The sequence below is a fragment of the Mastigoproctus giganteus genome, chromosome 6 (assembly GCF_048544385.1).
Source record: "Mastigoproctus giganteus isolate SK-2022 chromosome 6, ASM4854438v1, whole genome shotgun sequence".
Lineage (NCBI taxonomy): Eukaryota > Metazoa > Arthropoda > Arachnida > Uropygi > Thelyphonidae > Mastigoproctus > Mastigoproctus giganteus.
In genome coordinates, this window is record NC_143580.1 from 92988669 (window position 1) to 93005071 (window position 16403).

Below are 16403 nucleotides of genomic sequence, written 5' to 3' on the forward strand. Positions count from 1 at the left end.
TCATCTGTGCTTCGATTGGTAAAAACCCATGGCGTAGTTTTTATTTACCGTCCCTGCCATTGTTTTTCATTGTTCTTGTTATGTGCTGTGATGTTCATATTTTTTTCCTTCTTATACTGTATTTTCCTATTTTTATATGCTTTTTCATTTTTGTGAACGTATTATTTACATATTTTCTTATGCAAATTTAAATTTTCTCAGTTTTTAATCGCCTGTATCATTTTCTACCTTAATTTAAACTCCTGGCAATGTCTGCTTATGAGTATTATTGTTCCTTGTACTCGTACCGTACTTGGCAGCAATAAAGATACTGTAACTTATTTATATATTCTAAATCTGTGGCAGAGAAATACGGAGATCGCTATAATTGGCTATATTTCGAAAATGTTTGTAGTAATTATATATGGTAAATAATTGTTCAATAAATTTGGAGCTTAAGTAGTTTGAATATAACTCAGTGTTTAAAATAAATAATGCTGTTGCAACACGATCTTTTAAATTATTTTATTATATCGGAGAGGATACTGCACTGTATTACACTGAAGTTCCACGGAAAAGCCGGTAACTTAATGTAGTAAACCACCGAATAAAAGGAAAACTTCACATAGCTTTCGAAAATTAAAACTCAAAAACTGTCAGAACACATCATTTAAGGATAAATTCCATCCTAACTCTAATACATTAAATTATTGCTTTCTTATTTGGCAGTAGAAATGGAGAAAGCGTCAGATACTTAGTCTCTAGCCAGATTATTAATTCCATGGTTTTTACCAGGGCCGAATAACAATTTTTTTCAGTATGTTTCAATACACCTGGGTAGGTTTGTACTATGTACGCTGGTCTATAGAGTTGCTGAAGTGACGAGACACTGTTGGCGTTGAGAAAAAGGATAATACATTTCACTCTGGAACCTTATATGACTAAATCATTAATTGTTAATATATCGTATTTAAAATTACTCCATTAACTAATGGAGTGCCATCTTTTCTTTGCCTTAAACGGAGTTTTCCCGCAGGGCTTTTCTGTATGGTCTTTTAATGTTTAAAGTACACATAATTGATTTGACGTCAATTTGATAATATTCGTAACGCTTAAGCTTAAATTCCACTTAAGTTTTTCACATAATTACTAAGACAATGATTTCATTTCTGGTTGAGTAGACGTATTTGATGTGCGCTTGCAAAAGAAGTACCTTTTCTAGTGAATGTAAATCAATCATTCCTTACAAATGTTCAAGAATGTAAAATATTTAGTTCGCCTACATGAAATCCTGTTTAGGAGGGTGAAAAAAAATTGGTATATAGCTTTGTGGAAGAAAATATTTGATTTAAAATGTAGTTTGGTAAATGAAATATTTAGTAATAATTTACTAAACTGTACCCTTTTAAGTACATTTTACATAAATGTCAAAAAATCGAGTGAGCTATGTCAGGCGAGAAATCGCTGCAGCCAAAATGATAGGGATAACTTCTTTTATCCAGTAATCTAGAATTTTTCTGCGCGCAATAATCACTTACAGGTTCCAGTGCGATGGCTAGCCATCGTATTGGAAGTGATATATGATTGCAAGTCTGCCATATGAGGCACAACAAATTGCTTGAGCATGTCCAAACAACTTTCTCCTGTTGGTTTTCTTCCCGCAAAATGAAGAGCTCACTGAGCTTGTCCTGGCACTTGACCTGAGATATGTTCATCTCTCTCTCAACTTTTTTCTGGCGCTCAAATTGCCCAAGTGCATTTGTTTACTTTTTCCGCTTACATGAGAGTGTTGTTTCTTGCTTCAGACAGTTACTGTATACTTAAATATGCGCGTGTGGAATATCAAGGCCGCGGTCTGTCAGTGCGCTGATATTTCTACTTAAGTCTGATATCATGTGCATTGAAGTAATCCTTTAGTAGAGGAAGTAGTAAATTCATTCTTTAGAAATACATCTTCAAAAACGTGTGCCTAGTGGTATTGCTTTCAACATATTAGATAAGAATTCGGCTTCTTCATAAGAGTACATGACAATACAGCGACTGTTATTGCCACCCGCTTGGAAATGATTAGGTTCGAATTTCATTAATGATACCACGAACATGTTGCATTTTAAGATTAGGCGTGAGGTAGGTGGTTGGTATCCTCTCATTGTTTTCACTCTTAAGTTTATCGAGTGAAACAGACACGGATGTAATTTACAGACATGCAGCGCTGATTCTTCCTGTTCTGAAAACAGACCGAAGACAATTTTCAGTTTGGAATTGCCTTAGTTGATTGACTCTTCTAATAAGCTCGAAAGGGGAAAAAATTGTTTCATAAATTTCTTCAGGCTGTTTGCTTCTGCCAGTGTTTACTCACAATATACATTTTTAAAACCCACTAATAATTTAGTAGACGTTCTGTATATTATATGTTCATTTCCTTTAAAGTAAACCCATACTTAAAAGAAACGGATGCTACTGTTATTGAGGGATAACAATAACAAAATTTATGAATAATAGAATACTACACGTGGAACAGGAAACATCTAGAAGTGTGAAGAAATAATTATGTAAGTTATCTTGTGCCGGATGGGAAAGGTTGTTGTTTTCTTCCCTCGAGTACTGAATACAATAACTTAATCTACGCCCGCAATGGTTCTGGCGCTATTATTGTTGTGGATGATTCGTAAATCAGCAGGGAATGCTGCTCGAAACATTGCTCTTTTATTAAAAAGATTTAAAAATTTGGCATGCGAGTTCCCCTCCTTAAAATGATGCGAAATGTTCAGCATATTGGATCAAATATCTATGTTGATAAATCTAACGCCAGAAGTAATCGGGGGTGGACGGATTAATTCGAAAAGTACTTTCAGTTAGGTTAACAATACTAGGTTTACAAAACACCACGTCTTGAATTTTAATATAATTATGTGGTTAAGTTTTGCCCGTTATTAATCAGTTTAAAATTTCCCACATTTTGCAGGTTCACTTTCTCTTGTTGTATATGCAGTTCCATTTTCATTTACTCGGGTGTTGAAATCATATCGAGAGAACTTTTTTCAAATTGTAATATGGAGTAAATATTATTTGTATTTTACCCACCAGAAATTGACGACTATTATAAAAATATACTAGGTGTATGCTTTTATAATAATGCTTGTTATTTAAAAAGAATTATGAATACAACTAAGTATAAAATGGGGAAAAAGATGTTCACCCAAAAATATCATTTTTCTTTGTGGTGCGTATATAGCATCTTTTGCTCGCTTAAACTAGCAATCGCCCATGTCCCGCGCTGTCCTGAATAGTGAATACAGCCACTGCAGACCCGCCTAATATGAATTTACCTAACTTATTCCTCATCTATAAAAACAGAGGATAGATAATCGGATGAAATGAAACAAATAGTGAATCTCCAACTCTAATTTATAACAATTTAAATAAGAGAGTTATTACATACTTAAATTAGTTTTTAATTCTAAAGATTGATAACATTGGTTGTTAGGATTTTTAGATAGGATTTTTAGCAGTTGCATCTATTGTAAACCTCAGTATAGTTTGATTAGATTTTCGTATGTGCAGAAGTTTATGCCATTCTCTGAATAGAAGTTTAGAGAAGTGCTAGTGCGCGTACTGCAGTGCAGTTCATGTAGATTAATGTAATCGGTCTAAAATGGCCGACTCCTCAGTAATGGAAGACAAAGAAAAACACGAGACTTTACATAAAGCAATTATTATTTAACTCTGAGTAAAAATGAAATCGGCCTAACTCACTGAATCCTAATTACCACACATAAGAGTGGCCTTAAATTAATTTCACCGTAATAAAATGTTTGAAATACCATCACGAATGAGGTTATTACATTTTAATAACTTTGGCAATATGTTTCTTGGAATATATTCCTCTTAAAGCGGTTTTAAATTCACCTGGAAGCTACTTTTCATTTTCAGCACCAATGGTCTCGTACGCTTCCCGATTTATTTGATACGATAATAAAATAAATTAAAATTTTAAGTATGTAAACGTATTGATTTTTCAGGAATATTTTCTAAGAATGTTCATTAGCCGAAGAAAGTTGTGTGCTGCGGGCGAAGCAAAAATCTCCGTCATAGTTATAAACAGAATTAATAATATGATAGCCATCCACTGAGTTCAATTGCTTCAAATAAACCTTTCTCTCCCCATTCTTGGAATTTCGTACGATAGGACACTTACTTTCACTGGTTTCCGAAATATGTAAAGTAGTTGGAGAGAGAGAGAGAGGAGAGAAAGAGATATCAAACTATCATCCCTGTGTGCTCTTCACAGGATTCTACTGGTAAATACAAAGCTCTCTAAGCAGTAGTCTGCGTGCTTAAGAGGTAACACGCAAAGTAAAGTAGATACTTTTCCACATCAAGAGTTTCTTATCCGGTTTCAAATATTTGAATAACAAACTCCTCGTGTCTTCATCGATCTCCCGAGAGATTATAATGCGCAGGATGAATTATTGGTATGTCAATAGAGTAAAAGTGAGAAACCAGTCGGATTGATGAGTTTAGCCTGCCCTGGAATTATTGTCTTGACAGATACAGAAAATCATAATGGGTCAGTGCGGTAATCATTAACTGGGGATATCTTAGGATTAAACACTTGTAGAAATTTGTATAATAAAGACGAAACATTTTCTGAGCCTTGGGGGATGACCTTGACTAAGAAAATATTTTGACCACGTTATCAGCCTGTAGCGATGTTGAATCAATACTTATTTGACCGAGGAGAATTTTAAATCTTAGAATGGCAGTGGATTGGGAACTACTGGGAGATCGGGGAAGCGAAACAGATTTTATTCTGATATATAGCAATTACGTGCTCCGAGTACAGAAATAACTGATGGGAAAATTTATCCTTGCCGCCAAACTTGATCCTCCAAAACCATATTTATGTATATGTATTAGCCATTATGAAACTATCCTTAGAAAAATTAACTGTAAAGAAATGCCGCTTATAATATATGCAAATATATTCAAATACTGTAAATGAATCAAAGCTTATGAGGCTTGCGTTCGCAAAACATTTTCGTTATTATAGAATTGGAGATTAAAAATAAGAAACCTGTGATTGGATATTATTCGCTAGAATGTATTTTATGCTGCTCGTAATATCAGAAATAATTACCGAAACTTAATTAAGGTATGGAGTAATGATTATAAGTCTAGAGTTTTGCCGGTTTATTTCAACAGTTTGTAGTTCAGCGGAGATTTTTATAAAGTGCTTCTGGTAGACGTGTTTTTTTTTTAATTACTACTGAAACCTAATTATTCTGTTAGATTATAATAATAGTTTAAAATAAAAATGTTAAGGGGGAATGATTTTAGAATTATAATGGTTAAATAATGCAAGAAAGTAAGGCTTTTCTGCCTCCGCAAAAAAAAAAAAAAAAAACACATACATACTTTTCCGTTGCCAAAAAGGTCTTGTTTAATTCCGGTTTGAACCTTATCAAACTATCAACCTAGACCACTGTTTCAGGTAATTCATTACAATGATATATGACACGCTGCGCGAAAGTAAGCTTTATTAGATCCATCCTTTTGTTACTCTCTACAAATTTTTGCATTCGAAAATATACCTCCCTCGTTCATTTTACTGATGCGCTTCAGGATATCTTATAAACCACTCAGATGTTTAATTGCCAAGCTGTATACTCCACACATTCTAAGATGTTCTTTATATAGATATCGATTAGCAATCCATGTATGTCTAGTTGCCCTCCTCGGAACGCTTTCTTAGATGTTCTGTCTGTCATCAAGTGTTGTCTCCAGAACTGAGCGCAATATTCTAAAGAGGTTTCACCATCATCTTATATGAAGGGACAATAACATCCTTTTTCCTACTTAGAAAGGTCCTGTATATCATAGGCAGGACACCATATGCATTCCTAGCCGCCTGTTTGCGCTTCATGAATCATTACCCCTAAGTAATTTTCCTCCTGGAGCACTTTAAAAAATGTTCTTGTTTATACTCCGGCACGACCACCCGGTCAGAGGAGTTTACAATAAATTATCAATGCAAACATTAATTGTATTTAGCAGTCACGGGCTTGAACCCCGGTTCATTTCAAAGAGCGCGTGCTATTTCATTCTCGCTCCTGATCACTCAGCTACGTCACACCTTAATTCCACTCCGCCTAGACTGTAGCCACTTGGTTTCTGTTCCCAGGTTCACAGTTTTACATTTAGAAAAGCGTTAAAATTCTGTTACCATTTAGCAGACATTTGTGAAATCGGTCTAATTTCTTTTGACGTAAAATGGCCTTTTTTTTTCATCGTTATCATCCTTGGGATGATCTTGACTAATAATATTTTTGACCATTTCCTGTTATCAGCCTGTAGCGATGTTGAATCAATACCTACTTGACCGAGGAGAATCTTACAATGGTAGTGGATTGCGAACTATCGTTGACCACCCTTACTACATTTAAATCATCAACAACTTTGACAACTTCCCCTGGACTTCCTCATCAATGTCATTAAAAAAAATAAGAAAGAATTTTCTCGAATATTGATCTGTGTGTGACTCCACTTGTTAGACTGAGATATATTTATGACCACTGTGTGTGTGTGTGTGTGTGTGTGTGTGTCTCCTATATTTTAGCCAGCCCTTAATCCAACAAGGGATTAAGCCTTTAATCGTTAATTGAAATTTGTTCTGGCTTGTATAATAGGAAAGTAAATGAAACGGAACGTGAAATAAACATTGTAGTAATCCTTTTAGCTGCAGGTGGCGTAATTTTATGCTATATAAATACCGGGGATGGAAAATTAATTATTTGTGGGAATCGAAGCGTATATATATAGCCGTATTTAGAGTTCTGAACTGTTTTTATCTGCTGTTTTGATTTCTTCAATAATGATAAAAACTATTAGATGTATATGCGATGCATTCAGAATATAGCACTTTAATATATAACCACTAATACTAATGACTTTGTTTATCCTATTACACGTAAATATTCTTTCATGATTTTCACGTGTTTCCTGTCTCTATTTTACAGCCGCGAATGCACTTCGGCTCGGTCATCGAATCGCAGCTGAGTTCAACGGAAGAAAAAAAAAAAAAAGTTTTCAGAGCGAAGAATTTTTAATTGAGCTTCAGTTACCACCGTAGAAACAACATCTGTTTCACGTTTTCTGCTACCTTCAGCAGAAGGACCGTGTACACCGTGTTGTAGAACTTCAGTGAAATAATTTTAATATACGAGTAAGTAGTACACAGATGAATCGATTCTATCCAGTTCTCATAATGAGTTTTATTGAAAAAAGAATCCATACGTGATATGCTCAGAGAAGTGACGAGAAATAGTTTCCGTTTTCTTTAAGACAACATTCTTTCTCCCAGACCAAATTAGTGCTGCAATTTTTCTGTAAAAAAAGATAAATTTAGAACGGCGACATCGCTTACCGTATTCTTGCGACAGCTTCAACTGACTCTTATCTTCTCTGCATAGAATGAAATAAAAAACATGTTTAAAGTTATTTTACGGGCTCTGCAATCTATCGGTTCATATCACATTTTAAAAAAAAATTCCAAGCGTAGCATTTGCTTGAAAATTGTGTTACGTATTATTCTGACAACTTCTGATTGAACCCCGTGCAATCTTAACTTCAATGAGAAACTAACCTAGAACTAAAGATTAATCGAAGTTCTCTTTAATAGTAATTGATTGTATCGTATTATACGTTTGACTAGAAGATTTTTATAGAGGTTGAGTCCGCTAACCTAGTCTCCATATATCCCTCATTTATTCGGTACAAATTATACTCGTTAAAACATAATTTTAATTCGGCTTCACTCTCATCAATCTAATGTTACTCGTAATGTTCGCAGTGACGTAATTTAATACCTATTTAAAACAAAAAAAAAAAAACAGTTTTCTATATTTTACTGAATAAATAATAAATGCATTTTGCTGCTGTGTCACTGGAGGGCGAAGATATGGTGTTGTAGCTACTATGATATTGTTTCAATGATATATTTTGTTTGTTTAGAGTCCATTATGAATGATTTGCTTCAGAATCGCCCTTTGATGGGAAACTCTATTTATATATCTTACACAAGCACATTTCTACAATTTTATATATATTTTTTTATTTAATTGCACAATGAATTTGCACTGCAACTTGTTAATGCAACGTAAGAACTCGATGATTTTGTAATAAAAATGGAAAAAGTTATAAAATATAAATTAATGAAAACAGAGCCAGTATTTTTTCTGTTTGCTTCTTACATTCTCAGAGTTTAGACTTGCTTGGAAAATCTTTCAGAATAATGATTTTGTTGATTTTTAACATTCTAGTAATATCGCACTTTTATCAATTCATGGCATGCATTCTCAGTCTTTAATTTCACTTGTAAATTGAAATAGTGCTGCATGTAAACTACAGTATACGTTGGTGGTAAATAAGTCAGTAGATACGCAGGAGCAGAATTTTCCCTTTTTTTTGAAGTCCAGTATCAGAAGTTCATGTTCTGCGCCATTATTACTCTCGTAAGTGGCAGCTAATCTGTGAAAAAAGTAAAATGAAATTAATAACAACAATATCTTCGTTTTCACGAGTGCTGGTCACGTTTCAGGCTTCAGTTGCATTTCCTTGTGTCATAGAATTCATACACGCGACGTAGTGATTTCTGTATTCCACGTGTAAAAGCAGATGGTTTTTCTTCATTTGACGTTCTGAGAGAATGCTGCTTTTGAAGAAGCAACAAATTGTTTTTTCAAAAGGAAGGATAAGTATAAAGTTTTCCTGAACTGTTCTTATTCACGGATTATTTCAACTTTGTGCAATACAGAAACCAAACAATGCATCGTTTGCGGTTTCAGTTCAGTGGAATTAAACTGGGACTTATCGAAAGAAAATAAGTGAGCGTTGAAAATGATGCAATTTCTCTTTCGCAACATAAAACTTTCATTTCAAAACCGATACAGGATACCAAAACTACACACTGATAAATATATACTTAGAATGAATTTATGAATTCTTAAGTTTTTATTCGATCGTGTTATTTAAAAAAATAAAAAAACCTTTATAATTTATACAAACGAATAAATTCATAAGCCGAAATCGCAGTATTTAGTAACGCAAGACAAACAACTAAGCTGCAGCTGTATTTATGGTAGTGTGCTTCTCGACGGCCACTTAAAATATCCACAGCGGCCGCGTATAGGATCTCTATCTGTCTGAGCATAAATGAACTATATAACGCTGCACGCACTTCCTTAGTTTGCTTCGCTTTACCTTCCGTTTCATCGCTCCCAGATGCGAAAAGAAACGTGATGCGTTACCATGACAACAAAACACTACCTACATTACCCATTGAGACATCGGAAAAAGCCTGTCGTCAAGAGTACAAAAGTTACCTTAATAACGGCCACGGTAGCTTGGCCAGAGGAGGCGAAACGGTACCACGCACAGTTGGCTCATTCGTGCTAGGCCGCGCGCGCGCCGCGTGCCTTGTCTATGGAAAAAGAAGCCTCGTTCTCGCGCGTTTTACCCGAGTTTCAAAATTCAGTCGTATTTCCTTTTTGGCGTACGATTCATGCACGTGATACGTGCACGATGCTAGTGACTCGATAATGTACATTGAAAGCACCGGCAGCGGTATGCTACGCCCTCGATCGTATGCCGAAGCGGGAGTGTGAGCGGCGGCTCGACATGGATATAGATGGAAGTCAAGGAGTAAACGGCGCAGTCGGACGTTAACTTGCATCAGTGCGAAGGTGGAGCGCTAACGCAGAAGCCGTCGGATAAAGAACAGCGCTCTGAACGGCACATGTGGAGAACCTGCACTGGTGTCTGTCTAATGTTTTGAAGATATTAACTACTTGTTCAGTTTATGCCGAACCAACGTCGCCTTCAGCCAAGCTGGAACACTAAAACTGCCATAAACATCTGAGGTGCTACGTGAACGAGAAACTAAACATCTCGGAAGCTGCAACGGGCTGGACACAATGAAGTCTGCTCGGAGTTTTATTCTAATTTTGATCACAGGTAAGTGCTTAACGACTCCAGTTTAAGATTTGCTCGTAGGATAATGATTACGAAATGCAAATAGTTCTAAAATATTTAAAAATTTATTCGCAGAAGAAAATACACTCGGTAAAATTAGCGTCCGTGGAAGAATTCTAATCAAATATAAAGGAAATTCGTTATGAAAACAGCGCAACCGTGCAGGTTTTTGTGTGGACTTAATCGATAAACAATATTGTAAACGAACGCATGTGCTTAGCCAGGAGTAAAGAGAAAGGATATAACGTTTAAAATCTCAAACGTAGTTTTAACACTGTTCTGCATGTATTTATGTAATCATTTTGTAGAGCGAAGTTTTAATAATCTAATATTTATAATGGACAAGTAGCTGATCCTGATGCAGTTGGACCATTTTGATTCGCTTTATTCATAAATGTTTAACTGGATTATTAGCAGAAGTTATTTAGTATCAATCATTTAACGGACTATTTACATCGTGGTTTAAAGATATGGATTAGAATGCGAATCGACATTTTTCAACAGATATAAGAATAAATGCTGCTCGTGCTGCCTGTGATGAACTCCACGTGTGTGCTGCTGCCTTCCGATTTTTAGAATCGGAAACCTTTCAAATTACTCTCTAAATAATAGTGCGATAAATAATAGTCTAAATAACAGAATGCGACTTAATCTTCTCCGTACTACGAATTATTTGAAAATAAATTATAATCTTACCCTTAATAATAATTCACGAATGTTAAGACGTGTCTGTGTTAAAATAACAGTAGTAATTCTGGACTGTTTCTACAAAATAATACCATAAAAAGTCTTAACAAACCAACTTAGAAATCTTTCCAGCTATTGTTGATTTTAAGATTTTGCTACCCTAAGGGAACTTAAACAACCAACTCTTCCTGCTCAACAACTCTCTATATATATGTAGCAGAGAAATCGAGAGCGTAATCTTTGTTTTTGAAATGTCGCCAGTTTCGACAACACATGCTCTAAGGCAAAAAAGAAGCGTCCAACTCATGGACCTCGTGCAGTCTTTCGCGCGCTGTTCGTTATATTATACGACTTTCCAGCTCAATATTTCGAGCTCGAGCGCAGTTTTCCTTTCAGTTCAAACTTTGGCAATATTTCTCGCCCCGTTTTATTCATCAATTTCAATTTGGTTGATGTCGTTTCATCACAGTGTTTCAGTCTCCCCGTAGGCATATTCCTTATGAAAACAAATTGTCACGCACAGTGTAAGTTAATAAACTAGTCAAGCAGCCATTGGCGTTTCAAATCGTAAAAATGAGCAAAGAAGAGCGCGAAGTTTTAAGTTTTTGCAAAAGCGTTATTGTTATTACTGGTATTTAGCTCCAAACAGAGGTGAAGCTGGTTAAGGAAAGTATTAGAATTGAATTTTGAAATCTCAAAAGCAGTAGATTAAACCAATATAGGAGGCATAAAGGTAACGTGTATATCAGATGTGTTGGAAAGTGATTGGTGGTGATATACCGTCAGGGAAACAGTTTTTATAGTAAAAAAAAAAAAATTTTTATTGTTTAATTTATTTTGGATAAGTCAACCAAATTTCTGCTATAACACGATCTTAAGATATTTAGATTGTGCGTTTCGTGGACTAATGATAATATCCTCGCTCTCCACAAATTTTGGACTCTTGTGCTCCAAGGATTTACTGACGGTTACCGATCTTAGTAACAGTAATGCTAATTCTATTTCAAATGCACACGTTGTGTTCTCCCTAACTGTGAGAAATATAATTAAGAAAATAAACAAATTTTGATCATTCCAAAATGTCAGAATTTTTTTTTCTCATTTCATGAAATATTCTTGATATTCTCTCTCGGTAATTTTATTATTGACATTTTCAGCTGCAAGAGGTAACCGGAATTGTACCTGCTAATAATATTAATAATTTTATCCAGACTCTTATTGTATAAACATATCATCATTTGTGTGCTACCAAAAATTGAATGCAAATAAGTGCAGTCTGTGAAAAAAATATCAAAATCACTGATGGTAGCTATAATAAGTACCTGTCTTTATTAATGAAATAAAGTAACATAAAGATCACTTGACGCTCACACAAGTTTTTCTTTAAAAGAAGAATTAGCTGAATTTTTATATCTCCGTCGAAGTGAAATTATTAGCAAATATATAATTTTGGGGAGTTATGAAAACGGTAGAAGCACACCTACGATTCCATTTCGCTATATATTCAGAGTATCGTTTCAGGAAATCGTGATTAATAGTTTGTCTAAGAGAACCAGTGGTTCTACTAAACTGCATGCAACACTACTATTCTTAAAAGTAGGTATTCCATACCAAACTAGCATATTCTTGGAATAAAATGCTGTTCTCGTCGTGTAACTGATTCAAGGTTCATTTATTCATTATCTGATGATTTGTATAATATATATATTTTAATATTTTCAATAAAGTTGCTTAAATTTTAAATAACGCAACTATACTCTTTATATTGATTTTTTAAAATTTTATATACTTTCTTCCTTCTATAAGAACGACAATTAGATGCATACCATATAATTGCATTGCTAAATTGTAGTTCTATTCACCACGTGTTTATAGTTTCTTTTAGAATCTGCATTACAAAGTTTCTAAATGCGAAGTTAAATTATATTAGAAATTTAACTGGCAGTGGCGTTGAAATATCTATTCGAAACACATTATATTCTTTAAAAAAGCATCGGTCTACAGAGAAATTAGCTCCATAGCTGAATTAAATAACACATCAAATGTGACAGTACTGTCTCGGACAGCACGACATGCAGACTAACTTTTATAAGATGACCCTCGGCAGCACCTGCGAATCGTTTCCCTTTGTCATTATCATCCGCGATTTTATGGCCGCTACATCTTGCAATGTTCGGACCATTAATAAAGAGGTACGCAGGTCGTCAAGAGCCCAGGAAGATGAAATTACTATAGAGATCAATGCCGAAGCGTGGTGTTGGGAAAACACCATTACTATGGCGCACGGTGAAAGGCAGTCGAGTAATTTCGAATGTAAAATTAGTGTTTCCAAGAAGTATCAGATAAATAAAAGAATTTTGCCTTTTTTTTTTTTCTGTTTTGATTATGTGCAATCCCCTGATTTCATATAATTTAAAGTTAAAAATAAAGCGTAATTTTAAAACAGGGAGTGTTGATAAATAAACAATAAAAAAAATTGCTGCGTGTATGCGATAGTTAATGTTTAATCGAATACGTGATCCGGACAGATTTGAATTCCACTTTCAACCATCCCAGATTCCTGCAGTTCATAATCCTGCCGATGAGAATCAATCTCTCTCTACGGCTGCTTGTAATAGGAGGGGGAGAAAACTTCTCAACTCGGCATCCGTTTGAATAATTAAAGCAGTAATTTGAGCTCTGCAACCTTTCATGCAACTGAGCACTTAGAATAAGACCCGAAGGAGACGCTATAGTGAATTCAAACAAAAGGAGTCGAAATATGCACATCAAAAGACACATTAAACATATTAGTGTGTATTAGCAGATGTAGCACAGATATTCTCTGAAGATCGAGTATTTCCTGTATGGACAAATGACATTCCGCAAAGCCCTGCATGCAAGTAGACAATAGTGCCTTCTTTACTTTATAGCCCCGAGATATGTCCTCGGTCTTGTGATTATTGCCGGAAAGTATCTGCAGCATTAGCTGTGCAGTAAGGAGCGAATAGAGGTAACAACGTTGGAAGCCAACCGAATGGAATGGTAATTTTAATGAACTCAAATATTTCGATGGTTCTGAAAAGCACAGGATTGAATTAAATCTTAGTAATAAAGAACATCACGTCCAAATATAACCCATTATTCCTGATAAAGCATAGAATTCTTATCGCGGATGATTTATTTATTACAACACGTATATCTGTTGCAAAAGTTTCATTTTGCCAAAGACGGTTCACATTAATCATATCCCGTAAATTACCAAGGGACAATCACCAGAAATGCTTTTCTAGTAGGTATTGATTCATTATTTTCGGTTTGGTAAGTGTATTCATTGTAGATGGTTAAAATGTACATTTGTCACCAGAGAGCTATTCTATTCACCTATAGTAAACTTTAATTTCTTGTTTTTTGAAGCTGAAGAAATGAAGATCTCCAGACAGATGTCTAATGGATGGATCTGGAATTGTTAAATAATTCCTGCATTGGAAACACACCATGTGTGAAAATTTTATAGCGGGAGAATGCATTTGTATAAATTTCCATAGAATATTATAGTTGCTTTAAGATAAGGGCCTTCAGGCTCCGGACAAACTCGGCCATTGTTAATTGAAATACATACATAAATGAAGTTCCGTCTAACACTCAAACTGAGTATGCCATGAAATAAAAGGATGTTCATGTTTAATTCTCATTGAAATTGAATTAACAATCCATAGACAATGCCAACATCAGAGTATGCGGAAGACGACAAGTTTTAATTATTAGTTATCACATAAATATTGTAAGGCGGAGATTGCTAAGCTTGCCACAAGTTTATTTGTGAGTGACAATAGTATTCATATGTTAAAACGTGGTGTTCACTGTCGTAGTGGGACAACACGTTACCTTGGTTAAAAGCATTTGCTGGAAGTGGCATTTAAGGTATCGGCAGTAGTTTAAAGCACCACTTCAAGGATGTGTCGCACTAAAAGGAGGACACTCCTATTAGATGATAGTCTGAAAGGACAAACCTATCGTTTCTTCATTAATCTATCCCCGCGCGCCTCGGATGTGACACTAAGTGTTGATTGTTATGAAATGGTAAGAAGCTGGAGTTCGCAAAAGGGATATTATTTTTCGAGCAGGAAGTATAAATTTAGCACGGCGCGTTTTTGGAAGGTTCGTTGCGAACTTTATATGCAATAAACCTTGTTGGAGCCGTACGGTCTGATACCGTACCTATACTATGGTACGGTATCAGAAATATTTAGAAAGACCTTCGTAGCATAATTAATATTGCTTACCAAGCATTTACTTTTGTGTTATTATAACTAACCATATAAAAAGCACTCTCAATTGTTTTGAGAGTGAATCCTGCTATTTAGTTATTCACTAAAATGTATACACTTTGCAAGATATGCATTTCGGTTATTACTTATTTCTCTTATTGCAGTTTATTAATTGTGATAATTAATGATTTATTTATTCAGCTTGAAGATAATCTCACTCCTGAACAGCAAGGTTCTAGAAAATTCTGTATCAATTATAAATCTATCATGAATTACAGTATGAAGCTACAACTTTTTGGGAATAAATAAAGATGAAGCAACAGAAATTTAACATACCGAATAAGAAAAAAATAAACAGAAAGGCGACAATGCATTTATCACAAAAAGTCTGTTATTTGTGGTCCACTCTCTAACTTTCGTTGCAGGAAGAAGTGAACATGGAAAGTCCAAGAAGGAAACAGTTCATCTTGAATAGGCCTTGTCGGCTGAAGACACGGGGTCCCCATCCTCTCGTTGAAGCAACCAGGTCAGTTTCTGTTGCATTTTTGTGTTAGAATTGAATTATGGAGAAGGATTCAGCCAAGATTTGCGTTCTGCAGTTCTTTTCAAAACGTATTTTGCTTAAGTCTGTTTGCCATGGTGTTGCAAAAATTAATGGTGTTTGGAGGTGAACATATACGAGATACCTGTTAGGTTTTGAAGTGCGCTTTTGTCAGTGGTCGATTTCGAATTGTGTCTCCTCGTCTCACTGTATTGTACAATGATATTGTTAATGTCATGAACGTTCAAAATATGTAAACAGCTGGCTTTGGATTATTATGATATTCCGTGTAACGATGTGATGTCCGGGTTCCAGAATAGAATCATATTGGAGATCAGGAAGGGATTCCTTGTGGCCCATTTTAGTCATCGTATATACTAGTATTCTAATCCAAGACAGAATTTACTATGTGAAGGCCGGCAGATATCCAAAACGCCAACACATACGGGAAGATTGGGAAAATATATTTGCCTAGCATTGTGGACAGTCAGACTCGAATTACAAAATTCACTGAACTCGTGCCTAATGGCAGCAAAGTATTTGTTTCTGGAGTCAGTGAATTGGGGGGGGGGGTTGACATTTTGGGTACATACCGGTATTAGCAAGAGATTCTTGTAGCGAGAAACCGCAATTTCCGAACATTGATGATGACAGGACTGTTGTTCTGTATTTTGTTCTCCTGTGTTTTGAACTGTCGCTCTGTATTTTGTACACGGATAAATCTATACTATCCCGTTCTTATAATGATTTTTATTGAAAAAAAAGAGAATCCATGCGTGATATGCTCAGAGAAGTGACGAGAAAGTTTCCGAACATTGATGATGACAGGACTGTCATTCTGTATTTTGTACACGGATGAATCTATACTATCCCGTTCTTATAATGATTTTTATTGAAAAAAAGAGAATCCATAC

The 16403-nt window shown here is 35.1% G+C and overlaps 1 protein-coding gene across 2 annotated transcripts in view; it reads left to right on the forward strand.

Annotated features, from left to right (window-relative positions):
* Positions 1 to 9542: 9542 nt before the first annotated feature.
* The window catches only part of LOC150084464 (cell adhesion molecule Dscam1-like), a 616978-nt gene continuing 610117 nt past the window's right edge, over positions 9543 to 16403 (forward strand). For both annotated transcript variants that reach the window (XM_090376089.1, XM_090376090.1), the window contains exon 1: positions 9543 to 9993. In XM_090376089.1, the coding sequence (XP_090232215.1) occupies positions 9954 to 9993 (40 nt within the window). In that variant the 5' untranslated portion in view covers positions 9543 to 9953. The remainder of the gene's footprint in view (positions 9994 to 16403) is intronic.